We start from the raw sequence: 14186 nt of genomic DNA on the forward strand, positions 1-14186 counted from the left end.
ATGATCTTGATTCATGATGCTATGATTACAACTTATATGTTTAAAGTTTAAGCCTATGGTGTTTTTGTTGTTTAAATGATTAAATCATATGATTTTATGATACACTATGCTTCTAGGCTTCATATATATATATATATATATATATATGTTTTTTTTTTTTAATTACATTTTTTGTACGAACGAACCCAAAACCCTTTCCAAAATTTTGCCGTACCAGAGAACCAGTTCTTCGAACCCGTATTTCAAATTGAACTCGAACCAGTAACTACATTAAAATTGGCTCAAGCAAATAATCATGCCCGATAACCATAGGGTCTCTTGACAATTTGTTTGGTGACTAATCATACCCGATAACCTTTGGGTTTGTTCGCTAATTAAGTTTATGCCTTCATGTCTTTTCAAAGAGACATGTAGTTGAACAGTCACAACCACCCCTTATATGCCTCTTGATTGCAATATATAAGATGATCAATCACAAAAGATAGATCATCGAAATTCATAAATGATTCTATCTCTTCAGATTGGGACTTCTAATCAGTAATCGAATTATATATTTAGACCTGGCAAACAGTTTTCAGTATTGAATTAATTCGTATTCATGCTATATTGATTATAAGATGCAAACATCCACGACATTTGCAGAGATCCTTCATTATTTAACATCACGATCTCCGTTATCACTTGCATACGATCTTTTCATATATCTCCACCAAGATAAAGGTTTCTAATGTCTTTTTATATTATTGTTCTTCATGAGAAGTTGCAATGAATAAGGCATGACTTATGTCCATTCATAATGACTTTCTTAATTGATCCTCATCATTCTTAATATAAGCATCAGTCTTAATAGCAGTGTTTATGTCTTATTGTACCTCTTTAATTAATAGTCTTCATTAAGCCTTCATCAATCTCTTCAAAGAGATACAACTTGATCAATTCTTAATAGTTGATTTGGTGATATTTGTGAGATTTCAGCTGATTGAATTGATGGATCTGCATTAAATTTGTTGAGGAGTTGTCTAAGTCCCAAGTATCTCTTTCCTATTGAGAAGACATAAGTCATTATATGTAATTACTTGATGTTGATTAAGGCATGTAACCCATGTTCTCTCATCAAAAGTTGTTAGATCTATCATATGATTGTCGGAGATGTAAAACAATACCAGTATAGTGATTCTCTTAAATTGAAAATGATAAACACCGAGATGAGTAATTGCTTGATTAATTGATATCACTGGATCATATAATCATTGGTTTGATACATGTTGGATCAATCCAATGGATGTGATGATGAATCTCAAATATTTATCTCACCATGCATTGTTGGCCAAGGTCATAGATTATTACTATCACTGAATTGGGTTAAGCTCATAGACTGACTAATCGCATTATTTATCTTCATATATCAGTGTCTATTAATTATCTTCTATGCAAGTTTAGTCTCTTTGTAATATGACTTGGAGTATGTGGATTTTGGAGTGAAGATTACGAAAATGATGTCCTTCAATTAGATTGTTTAGCCTATGTCTAGGCTTACATCAATTGATGCTACTTTTGCCTTTCACGTATATTCTTCCTGTTGCATAATATATCGACATGTCGACTATTTTATTTGTTCCTTCTCTAGACCTACAAGTTTGTCAACTCCCATAAATGTCTTTGTCGTATGTATTACCAATAGTTTTGTGCTCATGTGCAATCATATAACTATAATTTATCTATATAGTATTGTTATTTTATCCTTGTAATTATACTATAACTATAATCATTTATTTATTATTATAAATATGTTCTGACATTATATTATATGATTATATGAGTATATTATATTATATTATAATTATTACCATAATAAGATAAGATAATAGTATTAATGTCCAACAAAAGACCATCAAAGGTCTATGGGACTGGAAGGTTACAATCAGGAAGCAGAACAACAGCAAGAACACCAAACAGTGTCCGTAAAAAGCAAACAACAAAAGAACAGAAGAAGAAGAGAGACAGAATGAGACACAGAGAGAGAGATGCCAAGACAAAGACAAAGACTAGGAGTCCTTTCTTGGTGAGAAGAAATCAGTCGCAAAAGGATATGACCGTGAGTGCAAAGAAGCTCTGGTAGGTCTCTATAAGCTCGTAGAGGAGTGCCGCTGATGTAAGAAACCAGTACGGGGTCTAACAGACCTGAAATGACCAAAAGAACTGGAAGAACTAGACTTCCTTTTCGCACCATGCAAAGGAGATAAGGGTGTGAAAAAAGCAATAATGAGCTGAGTCGAAGAATGTCGGTGAGGAAGAAGTGCCTATAGAGTGCTATCACAGAGCAGAGTGGCCTCCTAAAGATAGAGAGCTAGACATCGCTGGTCACAATAACGAAAGAAGTCAGAAAGAGAAAAGCAATCACGAAACAGGCAGTTAAATCTCCCTCTGACCTCGTAGTAGATAGGGCAACGAAATAAAAAGTGAGTCTCTGTCTCAACCTCAGCTAAAGTACATAGCTTACAAATCCACTCACCACTATCAATATGATGGTCTGTTTGAGCATGAAGACAATGAGAACCCACTCTGAAGGCCCCCAGGGAAAAATGCAGAGCATGAGACCACAGACGAGATAGGTAACTAGGACGGACAATAATCCTATCACTGATCCACAAAAAGTGCTCCGCATAGGACATCCTTGGTCGCAATCCGCCCGGTGGATTAGTCCAAGTAGTGATAATGTACTATCTGTAAATATCAAGTTTGACCTGCTCATTTAACTCCTGTCGGGATGGTAGAATATAAGCAAGGGCATTCAGCAAGAACTGATAGGGAGGGAGACGATCAATGTCTATCCCAATCGAACTTAGCAAGGAGGATGCCTATGCATATCAGCAATGAGCACGAGAACGTGTATCAAAACCCGCAATATCGACAGAAGAACAATAAGCCAAGTAGGAGTATCTATCACAATCAGTAATTGAATCCGCAAAACAACGTAAGTGATGAAGGAACCAAATCAAATCAAAAATGGCAGCAAGGCTGAAAGGATGAGCTCCAAACTCAACAAGAATGATACTATAAGGAGTGAATCTCTGGCATCTAATGATGTGCCACAAAAGAAGAGTCTGAACCCGCTCAATCGAAGCCCAATCTAAGCTAAGAAGAGACGGACCCCAAACCACAAAGCCATAAAGAACAGTCGGCCGAACAAGAGAGTCCAAAAGGGATAGCTTGGACAAGGTATCCTGAAAGTGGTGTCTGAAACACTATTTCTCAAGCATAGCAAGAGAACCCAAACTGTTGCTGACTATTGACTGAATCGCCGGTCTCAAACTGAAGCAAGGACCAAAAAAATTCACCACTAGATACATATATGAAGGAGTGATCTCAATCTTCTGACCCTGAAAAAAGAAGTGTAGGTAATAAGTTTTTAGGCAATTAAAGATCATAGCCCATCTTACCCAGGTTAACCGCAAGCTGTCGCTGATCACAAAAGGAAGCCAAACCATCGAGAAGCCTCTGTAAACTCTCTGGAGAAGAGGCAAGAAGAACCACATCATCAACAAAAAGAAAAATGGAGATCAAAACCCGGTGGAGAAAACAACCATCATCTAGGAGTGATGACTTCAAAAGGAAGTCCTCAAGCTCATCAATATACAAGCCAAACAAAGTAGGGGAGAGAGGACAACCCTGTTTGACCCCAATGGTGCTATGGATTGGAACGGAAAATCCCTCCAGAATCCTGAATCGACCCACAACAATCTCATATAATCTCATAATAGTAGTAAGTAACAGCTCAGAAATCACAATCGCCTAAAGCCTCTCGAAAAGAGCCACCCGAGGAACAAAATCAAAAGCCTTGCGAAAGTCAACAAAGCAACAATAAACTTTCGCCGATCTGTGTCTAGCCTCCTCAATAATAACCCAAAGAGTAAAAATGTGATCCATGGTCTGATAATCAGCTCAAAAACCAACTTGACCTCTAGCTCTACAACCTATCTTGTCAAGCTCACTAGATAACATAGCATTGAGAGTTGTGGCATAAAGTTTGGCAAACGTGTGTCCAATCATAATGGTTATGTAATTCCCAGGATCCAAGATAGGTCTGGACTTGTGAATAAGGTAAATCAGATGTCTAGACCAAGAAGTTAGGAAACCAATGTAAACTACTCTGTTGAAAAGAGTAGAAATATAGGGGCCCAAAACCAAGGCACCAAACTTAAAGAGTTCGGCCTGGAATCCCTCTTCATCCGCTGCTCTGCTACATCTCATGGATCTAATGGCCTCAAAGATGAAAGAGGAGGTGAACAAATGGTAGGAAGGAGGCGGGGTAGGGAGAATGGGAAGCTAACCAAGAATGTCATAAAGAGTCGTAGTATGAGCAATAACGGAGCCAATATCAAGAATAGTAGACACAGGGGGACAATGGGGAAAAAGGGTGTGCCAAAAAAGTTGGGGGTTGCGGATCAACGTGGAACAAAGGGATTTGCACTGGGAAGCGGTAAAAGATTGCTTCTTACAACGAAAAAAACGAAGGTAAGACACACAGAGGCAAGCAAAGTCGGGGGAGTGGGACTCAAAAGCAGAACGAACTAAGCGATGAAAAGCTTTGCAGTCAAAATCGAACCATTGGTTCATAGGACAAGTATTACGGCATTTGTTACCAATAGGACGAGAAGGGCGGTGGGGAATGGAAAGGATGGCAAATTTCCGAATAGTCGTCACAAGTAAGTTAAACATGGAAGAGGTATCATAGTAATCCGTAAAACATTTCGGACTGAGGAGTCTCGAGAGATGGATAGAGAAGAGATCACTGTCACCATCGAGGAAGCAAAAGCGGATGGGGGAACGAGCAACAGAAAGATTAAGGTGAGGAGACAGAGGCAAAAGGAGAGGAGAAACGCGAGTACGAATACTAAGGAGAGCATGATCTGCAAGAGGGAGGTGTAAGATGGTGAAGCTATGGATGAAAGGAATGAAGGAGGAAGAGGTGAGGGCATAATCGACAGTGCTAGCACCACCACAATAAGGCCAGCAAGTGAAAACCTCCGAACCAAGGAAACAGGGAAGACCGTTCAAGATCAAAAGTCTAGAAGACTCACAAAGCTGCAGAAGATGGCAACCATAACTAGAAATCGGACCAAGTACATCATCAAAAGAACGTTGAAGCCCTAAAGTAGCTAGATCAACATTAGTATAGCACATGGAATCAGAGGTACGATCAAAAAACTAAGTCTGGAGTTCTCTGGTCCTCACATTGAAATCACCAAGAAGCATAATGTCTCCCAAAGCAGCAAACTGAGAAATACTCTTGCTAAGGTCAACATAAGGGTTTCTGTCCTCGAAACCATGGATAGCATAATGGGAGGAAACTAGTGGAAAATAACAAGCAGCAATACAAAAATCTCTTTGACGGTGACTCTTATGATCAATGTGGACCCATAAAAATCTAGCAAACGGATCGAAATGAACAATAGAAGTACAGCTGAATATAACATCACTAATCAAGCAGGCCACACCCCCAAAACCATGAACCCCACCAGAAGCACGAACCTCCTCTATACAAAAAGATAACCACTAATAACCTGGGAATCTCGGAAGAGCCTTGACAAGAATCTCGTGAGTCTCGGTAACGACAAGAATATTAGCGGACCCCACAGCATCATGTAAGAGACCAGTAATGACCATAAAGATCCATTACCATTCCAACAGTTAACAAGAAGGAAGCAAGGAGTCTCCCTCTTGTCCGACTGCTGGCGAGACTGTCATTTGGCCTTGGGGCCCAGTCTGGTGTCCCATCCACTAGGGGGGAATCTCAAATAAGAGCTTTGAGATTTCTAATAACAGCCCATTTACCCACCTTTCTAGCCTCTGCCACAATACTTTGAACGTGTTTCAGCTCTACAACCTAAGCCTTCATGAGATCTTCATCAAGGAAAATCTTAGAAGGGAGAGAAAACAACTTCTTAGCTCTGAAAGCACGAAGCCTGCAAGTGTGAGAAATCGGATAAACAGAACGTCTCCATGTCCAACCCAACATCTATCTAAAGTAATATCAGAGATACCAAGCTGATTACAAAGAAAAGGACATCCAGCTACAAGAGGATCAGATACAGAAGGGAGTCCACGAACCCATAAATTGAGCTCACGAACCCGCCTTACCCTCTCATCATCGATTTTCCTTGAACCATCTTGTCGATACTAGCTAGAGGAGTAGTAGCTGTGTTATTGCAAAGGGAAGCCCACAATTTAACCTTCTATTTGGTTTCCAAGATAAGAGAAGAATGCTTAGCTGCTATAACAGATTGCTGCTCTTTGATGGTGTCTATTCCCTCAAGTTGCACAATGATGGAATGGATATTGGCTTGTAAACTTGCAATCTCTGAGGTGAACATATCAGAAAATCGCTGGATCAGAGACGAATTTGAGGTTGTGGTTGTTCTAAGCTTTGATATAGTGCCATTCAAAGAGATAATCTGCTCTTTGAGATACAGGTTATCCACCTCCAGCTTAGTAATCCTGTCACAAAGCCTTTGGTAGGTTAAAGTTTGTTGTCCAAAACCTGAATCCCCAATGTCAGACATTGCGGAACCCTGAATAACAGTATATACACCAACCAACCCATGAAAAAGCCCTGAAAAATCACCAACAGATCTGTACACAACTACCAAACGTGTCAGATGAAGATGTAGCAGTAGATTCACAGTAAAACCGGAGGATGCCCGTGAACAACCAGCAGCAATTTGTACTTTAATATTTAAATCACATTATATCATATTTTAATATTTGCATTCTTCCATTATTTTATTGATATTATAGTTATTTTAATAATAAATTATATCAGAATTTTTTATTATTGTTTTATATCAATTTATTTTTATTATTTATATTAGTTCCTATTCTTAAATAAGGGACATTACACTGCTGATTAAATTTCCTTATTTCATATATCGCCAACACATAAGGCTTAGTAGAGAGTTGAGGACACAGTAAGGTGCAAGTTATTATCATGTTCTAAAAAATGTTTGATGTTTCTGCTGAATGTTGTAAGGAATTTCTAAAAGAGAAGAAAATAAATAAAAATGATGATATTCCTGTCTTTAATATGCAGTTGTCATTTAGACGTGTCATGTTCCACAGCTTCACCATTAGTTCCTTGGAAAATGAAGATTTGGTCAGAAATAATAGGGCTTGACGTCAGGGAAAACAAATTGATAAAGAAATATGGTATGCACCATTTACTTCTATGTTAGGCACTGTCCCTCAAACCTGCTAGGGGCTATACATGTAAATCATTGCAAGTAAAAACTGCTATTTGTTCTGGTCCCATGTTACATATAAGTATGTATGTATGTATGAATACTGTGACTAAATTTTGGCAAATGGCATGCACATTTGGGGCTCTGGATTTCAACAGAAAAATATAAAACAAGAACCAGACCCATATATCTGTGTTTGATATGTTTATTATGTGTTGGGACTCAATCCCAACATATTGATTTGGTTTGAGTCATGGCTCCTTTGTACCCTTAAGTTTCATTCTACCCTTCACATGTAACACATGAACAGAGTCATTCAAGTGCTTCTGAATCAACCTATTGCACTTCTTTGCGTGAATGACCTCAAAAACATTCTAGTTGCACTCACAACCAAAAGCACTACTGAGATAAAATGTGAATGGAAAACTTTTCAAGATAAGGCATTGTTGCACTACCACAATTGAACAAAGATAACATTTATAGCTTTGTAAAAAAAAAAATCATAAACTTAAAACAAATAGCAAATTACATTGCACATAGATGTTTATATTACATCATTGTAGAGTGGATCTTCCATGAATGCAAAAAGTTAAGAAAATAATGCCTACTTTGCCTTCTTCTAATTATCTACCTCACTGAGTATGAGGTCTCGAAGATTCTCTTGAATAACCATCTATATACAATTGTTAAGGCCAAGCATAACCTCTACATCTACTTCAAAAGAATGGGACAAAACAAACATGGAGTTCAAATTATAGGCAGCAACATATATATGTTGGTAATAGTTGTCAATAATGCACAATATGGGCTCATTTTTGGTCTTATTCAAAGCCAGACAAATGTCACATTGCCTCTTCGGCCTTATCCATGGCCTCCTATTTCATTTCCACACACCAATTGTAAAACCCTAATCAACAATTTTGGCAACTAAATATCAATGAATATGATGCTGACATTAGAATATTAAATGTAGATAGAAATTGGAGAGAAAATTTACAATGTGGTCTCCTCTTTGACTCCGGCAAATTTATCATTGAAGACACTCTTCAAGACCCTCCCTACTTTAGCATTCCTACAATATGGACTTTCTAACTACCTTTCACTCACAAATATGTACATAAGGTTGGCCAATGAAGCTAAAATCCAATATACTTTACAAGGTGAAAAAATTAGTAGCAATGTATGTGACTTCTGATTAGTCTGTTCTCTCATAAGATCTGGAAGCCATGTGTGGTTGTGGACATACCTTGTGATATTCCTCTCATATTCAACCGCATTCTTCAGCCAACTTAGTTTCCCTATGTTCTCAAGGAGTAGGTCAAGATGATGAGCACAAGGGCACCTATGCAACTGCACTGTCATTCACTATTTGAAATTAAATGAACAATACTTTCTTCTCCCACCACCATCAATACATCATCCACCATGTTGCACCTTTGCATTCTTTATTTTATTGGAGGCATCAACTTATTTTAAAAAGACTATCTATCCCTTGAAGCCACTAAATAGTTAATGAGTATCCTATGCTTACCATCCATCCACCTAGCAAATAAAATGGTGCTGCTTTTATTTTTCCAATTTTCTTTTGGCTTTTCAACTGATTGGCATGTGTTTTTTGGACCTCCTCCTAGAATAATGACCCAGTCAACTGTGATGACTTGGGACCTTGAACCCCTTACCTGCCATTGTCAATGCATTGACTAACTACTCCAATAAACAAAATATTGTTCTAGTACCAAAATCTTGCACATGCCAACTTCACCTCATGTTGCAATTCTTTATTCCATGCAATACTCTCCACTAAAGGTTGCACATCAAGGGTGCTACAAGGAACAAAGAAAACTAGAATTATAGCTGCCCACATTGGCTGCCCACATTGCCTAATCCTCATAGCCATGGCCAAATAGAAGAAGACACCCCCATATATCCCTTCAACCCTACAAAACTAAAAAACTAGATTTGGGGTTGTCATTCCTTTTCGCTTTTTCTTTTCTCTCCATTGATCATGTTGTAAGGAGTGCTTTTAGTGTTTCACCCTCTTCTCAACCTTTAGAGTAGCTACTGTACATAGTGTAACATCTCAAAAAGGGATCCATGCAAGATGATATTTATCTAATCATACTCCTAGTGCAGTAAACACAGATAACTCTCCTCATGTTGGACCTAGTGTCCCATGTTTCCAACAAGAACCTTTAGGCTTGCCACCAATTATTCAGTTTATGGGAACCATATTCCTCTTATAAAAATAAATAAAAATGAAAATTAATGAAAGTGAAATAGGAAAAATTCAATAATTCCCTAGCAGCCACCTTAAACCTAAAAAACAATAAATATTGCCACAAAAGATTTCCGTTTATTTAGAAATTACAAGTACTGTGTTACAAGATTGCTAATCTTTTCAAAAAATTTATGTCATCTTCTCTGTTCCTTCTATGAATTAATGTCAATAATATGCTCCATTTTGAACTAAGAAATAAATGTAAATTGAGGGAGCCAAAGGATCATAATGGATAAATCGTTTCTTTACTGAAAGTGATGATTTGGAGATTAATATAATGTGCATTGTACAGTATGGAGATTATATGAACTTTTTTAATTTTGTTCATATTGCAAATTTAAACAGCCTGCAAGGTTGATTTACACAGTTATAATTGTGAAAATTCAAGCTTGTGGGTCATTTAGTTGAAAATGTGTTAATATTGTAAGTCTAAACAACTTGCAACCTTAAATTATAGCTGCAAAAATTCAACACTTTTCAGTGTTCAACTCTTTCAAGCTTTCACCTAGAAAGGAATCGAAGTATATTAAATTGTAACGCCCCACCAGGGAACCCAAGAGAAATTAACCTAAAACATGTTACTTTCTCTTGGGTTCCCTAGCAGGGCATTACATAAACCATGAAAAATTACAGCCTGCAGGTTGTTTAAACTTGCAATATATAGTGTAACAAGCTCAACTATGTCAAAAAAATAACAATAACAATTACATCATAAAAACTGATAAAACTAGAGATTGCTTTTCATTTCATTTAACTGAGATAGAATTGAATCAGTTTCCACCTGAACATGATTACTACCCAATAACAGATTTAACTACTTTCACATGAAAAATAACCAAATAACAGATTTACCTACTTTTTCTTTTGAAGGAAATACATAAACAGGAGAGAGGAGATTACTTTTCTTTATTTCATTCTGGAAATCTTAGACAACTCTTGGCATAACTCTGTGTGTGTGTGTGTGTGTGAGAGAGAGAGAGAGAGAAAGAGAGCAGCAACAGGAGCTTTACCTACCAACCGTTGACCAGCGGTCCTCCGATCAACTTTCTAATATAAGTGAGCTGTACCCTACACAAAAGGTGCAAACACAAGGGTAGGTCTGATTGCCATATGAGCCTAGTGTCTAGAACCTACATCATTCAGAGTCAGTCACACAATCTAGGTCCCTCCTTATCTAGCATGACCCTTCTGACTAGACGTGTATTCCTAATTCATGCACAATCTAGGTCCCTCCTTATCTAGCATGACCCTTCTGACTATACGTGTATTCCTAATTCATGTGGACTGAAAATCACATGCATCTGCACTGCACCACCATGGCCAAGGTTTATCAATATGCTAGCACTATCTTATGCTATCGGATTTCACCACACTTACTCAACTTGTACATAACTAAGTTCAACAGTCTTGATCTTAACAACCAACAATAGCTTATCTACCAATGTCTGTTGACATCAACAGTCTTACTAACCTTCAAGGAATGACGATCCACTATCAAGAAACTGCCACGTTAACTGACTTAACAGACATAACTACCTTCTAAGGAAAAAGACTCCTAACAGACAGCTGTTGTTCTTAATCAGGTTTATAATTTGTCATGCATGACTCCGTTCAATCAATTTTACAAATTGTTGAGGTTAAATTAACATTATTTGCATCTAGATGGTGTTTGTTTATCTTTCTTTAATACTATCTTGTTTTAAGTTTGCAGTAACTATGGATTTAATCCTTGTATTTAATATCTGACTCAGTCATCTGTAGGGTAGTTAGTAGAATGACCATTAAGGGAGGGTGTTAAAGTAATTACATAATGTTTCTGTAATGGTCATTCAGACAGTATCTTTCCTTTTCATAGTTAGTTCTTATTTTGAATGTTTGTTTTTGGTCTTCTGTTTCTGGTTTAGAAACTCCACTTGTAATCTCTCTTTAAGGAGCTTTCATCTCCTTTGTAATTATCATACATCAATTGATTATCATTCCACTCCTCTCTACAATAGGTCAATGCTCCATATTGTGATTTTTTTTTTTTGTCATGAATATCACATTCCATGTTCATATGTTTAAAATGATGTTTCTTTCAACAGAAGCCATTTGTGTACTCATTTAGTCAATGCATACTTGTGTATGTGATCAAAGTAACTTCTAATTAATAAGTTTATATTATGTCATTAAAGTTGATGTATTGAAGGTTGCAAGAGGGAGACAGGGAGAGATGGGGATAAAAAGAGGTTGAGATAGGGAAATCAAAGCTTTACACCCTCAAAAAATCTCAACGTTTGATGATTTTGCAGTTGACTGAATCTAAAAGCCAAGTTCTACTACATATTTCTGTTAATATCGAGGGATATATAAACTGCAAAGTTTGATGTATCATACCATTCTCAGTTTTAGAATAGAACAAATTTCTCTTCATCAAAACTCAAAGGAAACTACAACAGCCAACTACCTGATCCAGAATTGGTACAAAAAAGAACATAATTGAACTTTATATTGGTGTACCATGTTCCTTTATGCAACTGAATCAATTTTAAATTTTAAAACCCCTATATCCACTCTATACAGATTATAAACTAGAGTTGCCGTCATTGGATCTTGGAGGACATGTGCCTTGGTTGTTACAGTTTCTGCCTTCAGTTATATGTTCTAATAAATCTATCAATTTGATGAAATTTGTTAGATTTTCGTGCCTTATAAATGATGTTTCACATTCAGACTGTTTGATTATACTTGGTGTACACCTATAAGAAGGCTAAACATGAGTGACATAATGGAACAATGTTTACTACCTGAATATAATGCTCACCAAAACCATCACGTTCTGCTTTGCCCATGTCTCCATATGTGATAAAAGTTAACTCATTTGAACCTGCTGCTGGAGGCATAGAGAACTTGTTTACAGTACTCCATCCCACTTCATCACTGTCAAATGCACAAATTAAAAATGTACCAATTGCTAATTTGCCTCTTGAATTATCGAATAACTGATATCTATCATTACTCAAACAGTCATTTGAACTTGTACAATTGAGAAAGCGAAAAAACGAAGAAAATAACAATAACCCCACTACCGTAAACACTTGACAAAATTCATTTACCTTCCATATTCATATGAATATGTTTTTGCAGGGGCAAGTCCATTGAGCAATGCCATGTGGATGAATCCTGGATTATGCCATCCAAAATTGAGAGCTGGATTGATAAATGAGTCTGAAAGGAGAAAACACTACAATGTTGGAAAAATGATGCAGAATATTTTTTTGACAAAAACAAGATTTTATTGCTTAAAGCTTAAAAGGTTGTAGTTTGATGTTCAACCCACAACTTGAATATTCCTAATAGGCATGAATTAAGTAATACAGAATGCAGAATTCCCTCTGTAAATTAAATGTCAAATCAAATCTCAAAAGCTAATCACCTACCACACAAATCTTTTGGAGTGAATGTTGCTACAGTTGATAATGCTAACTTCCCTTGTGCATAGCGTACAGTCTGTGGCTTTCTGTCTCCACTGATCCAAGTCAGTCTCATCTGCAAGAGAAAGGACCAGTCGAAACTTCAAATTCAAATAAAAAAATTCTTGAGGAAATAAAACATGCAACTACAATTATGGTATCTGATGTTTGGAAAATAATGCTATGATAATGGACAGCAGATTACTCTTCACTTGGTTTCCTCTTAACAGAATACATGTCAAAAATAGAAAATAAGATAATAATTTGGTACAAAATAAGATGAAATATTATGAATGCCTACAATAAACAATAATCATTCAGCTGAAGGTCTGGGTCAACTGGCAAAAGCTTCCTGTGGTAGGCACGAGGTCGTGAAGTCCAGTCTCCCCCCAGCCCATATGGTAATGGAGGATGCCCAGCACCAACATCGCCGATCACATTAAAAAGTTTACCTGGCGCCCTTCAGTTTACTGCAGTTTTTAAGGGCCCAATTCCTGCAGTCTAAAAATAATAATAATAAACTATAAATGATTAACTGGATCAAAACTGATTGCATAAATCATTGAGGACAAGGAATTGCTAGGAGCAAGTCTGATCAACGGCTGAATAATCAGAAAAAATTCTTCAATTTACCCAGGTACTGTTACGAGCTACTCTAAGCGAATACCTTTCCCTGGTGAATAAACATTCAGTATTCATCTTGTGGGGGGCTTTACCTGATTTATAGCCACAATGAGCAATCACATGTTGGCAACAATTGACAACAGAAACCTTTATTATTCGGGTAAATTTAAAATAATTAAATAATAGAAGGAAAAACACATATTTATTGGATCACCCACAGAATTTATTAGCCTGATTCAAGAATAAGGCAATAGATATAACATTCAATTTTCAAAATTCTGTATGGGACAAGCTCAAGCAGTAAAAGCATCCATGTTTTTGTAAAGAAGCTCCAGGTTCATATCCGATTGAATATGGTGATGTGTAATCTACTGGGTAATGCACACTCGTACTGGAATATACTGTGTCCAACTTTCTGGGTGGTGTGTACCACAACTGGCAAGGCTGGGGGCAAGTGCTGGATAAATTTGATAAAAGAGATGTCCTTTGCTTGTGGGAACTAAGCTTAAGGCTCCACACCTACTACACCGTGAAAAGGAAGACTTTATGAAACAAAGGAAACGAAAAAATTCCCAAAAAGACCCTGAAGTGAAA

General features: G+C 37.0%; 1 protein-coding gene across 5 annotated transcripts in view; it reads right to left on the reverse strand.

The window, feature by feature from the left end:
- The window catches only part of LOC149580705 (putative inactive purple acid phosphatase 27), a 184824-nt gene that overhangs the window by 155091 nt on the left and 15547 nt on the right, over window positions 1-14186 (reverse strand). For all 5 annotated transcript variants that reach the window (XM_089792954.1, XM_089792974.1, XM_089792983.1 and 2 more), the window contains exons 4-6: window positions 12936-13044; window positions 12612-12723; window positions 12303-12435 (exon numbers count right to left, since the gene is read on the reverse strand). In XM_089792954.1, the coding sequence (XP_089649080.1) occupies window positions 12303-12435; window positions 12612-12723; window positions 12936-13044 (354 nt within the window). The remainder of the gene's footprint in view (window positions 1-12302; window positions 12436-12611; window positions 12724-12935; window positions 13045-14186) is intronic.

This window comes from Cupressus sempervirens, chromosome 1 (assembly GCF_028749045.1).
Source record: "Cupressus sempervirens isolate cs-2001-9-10 chromosome 1, ASM2874904v1, whole genome shotgun sequence".
Taxonomy (NCBI): domain Eukaryota; kingdom Viridiplantae; phylum Streptophyta; class Pinopsida; order Cupressales; family Cupressaceae; genus Cupressus; species Cupressus sempervirens.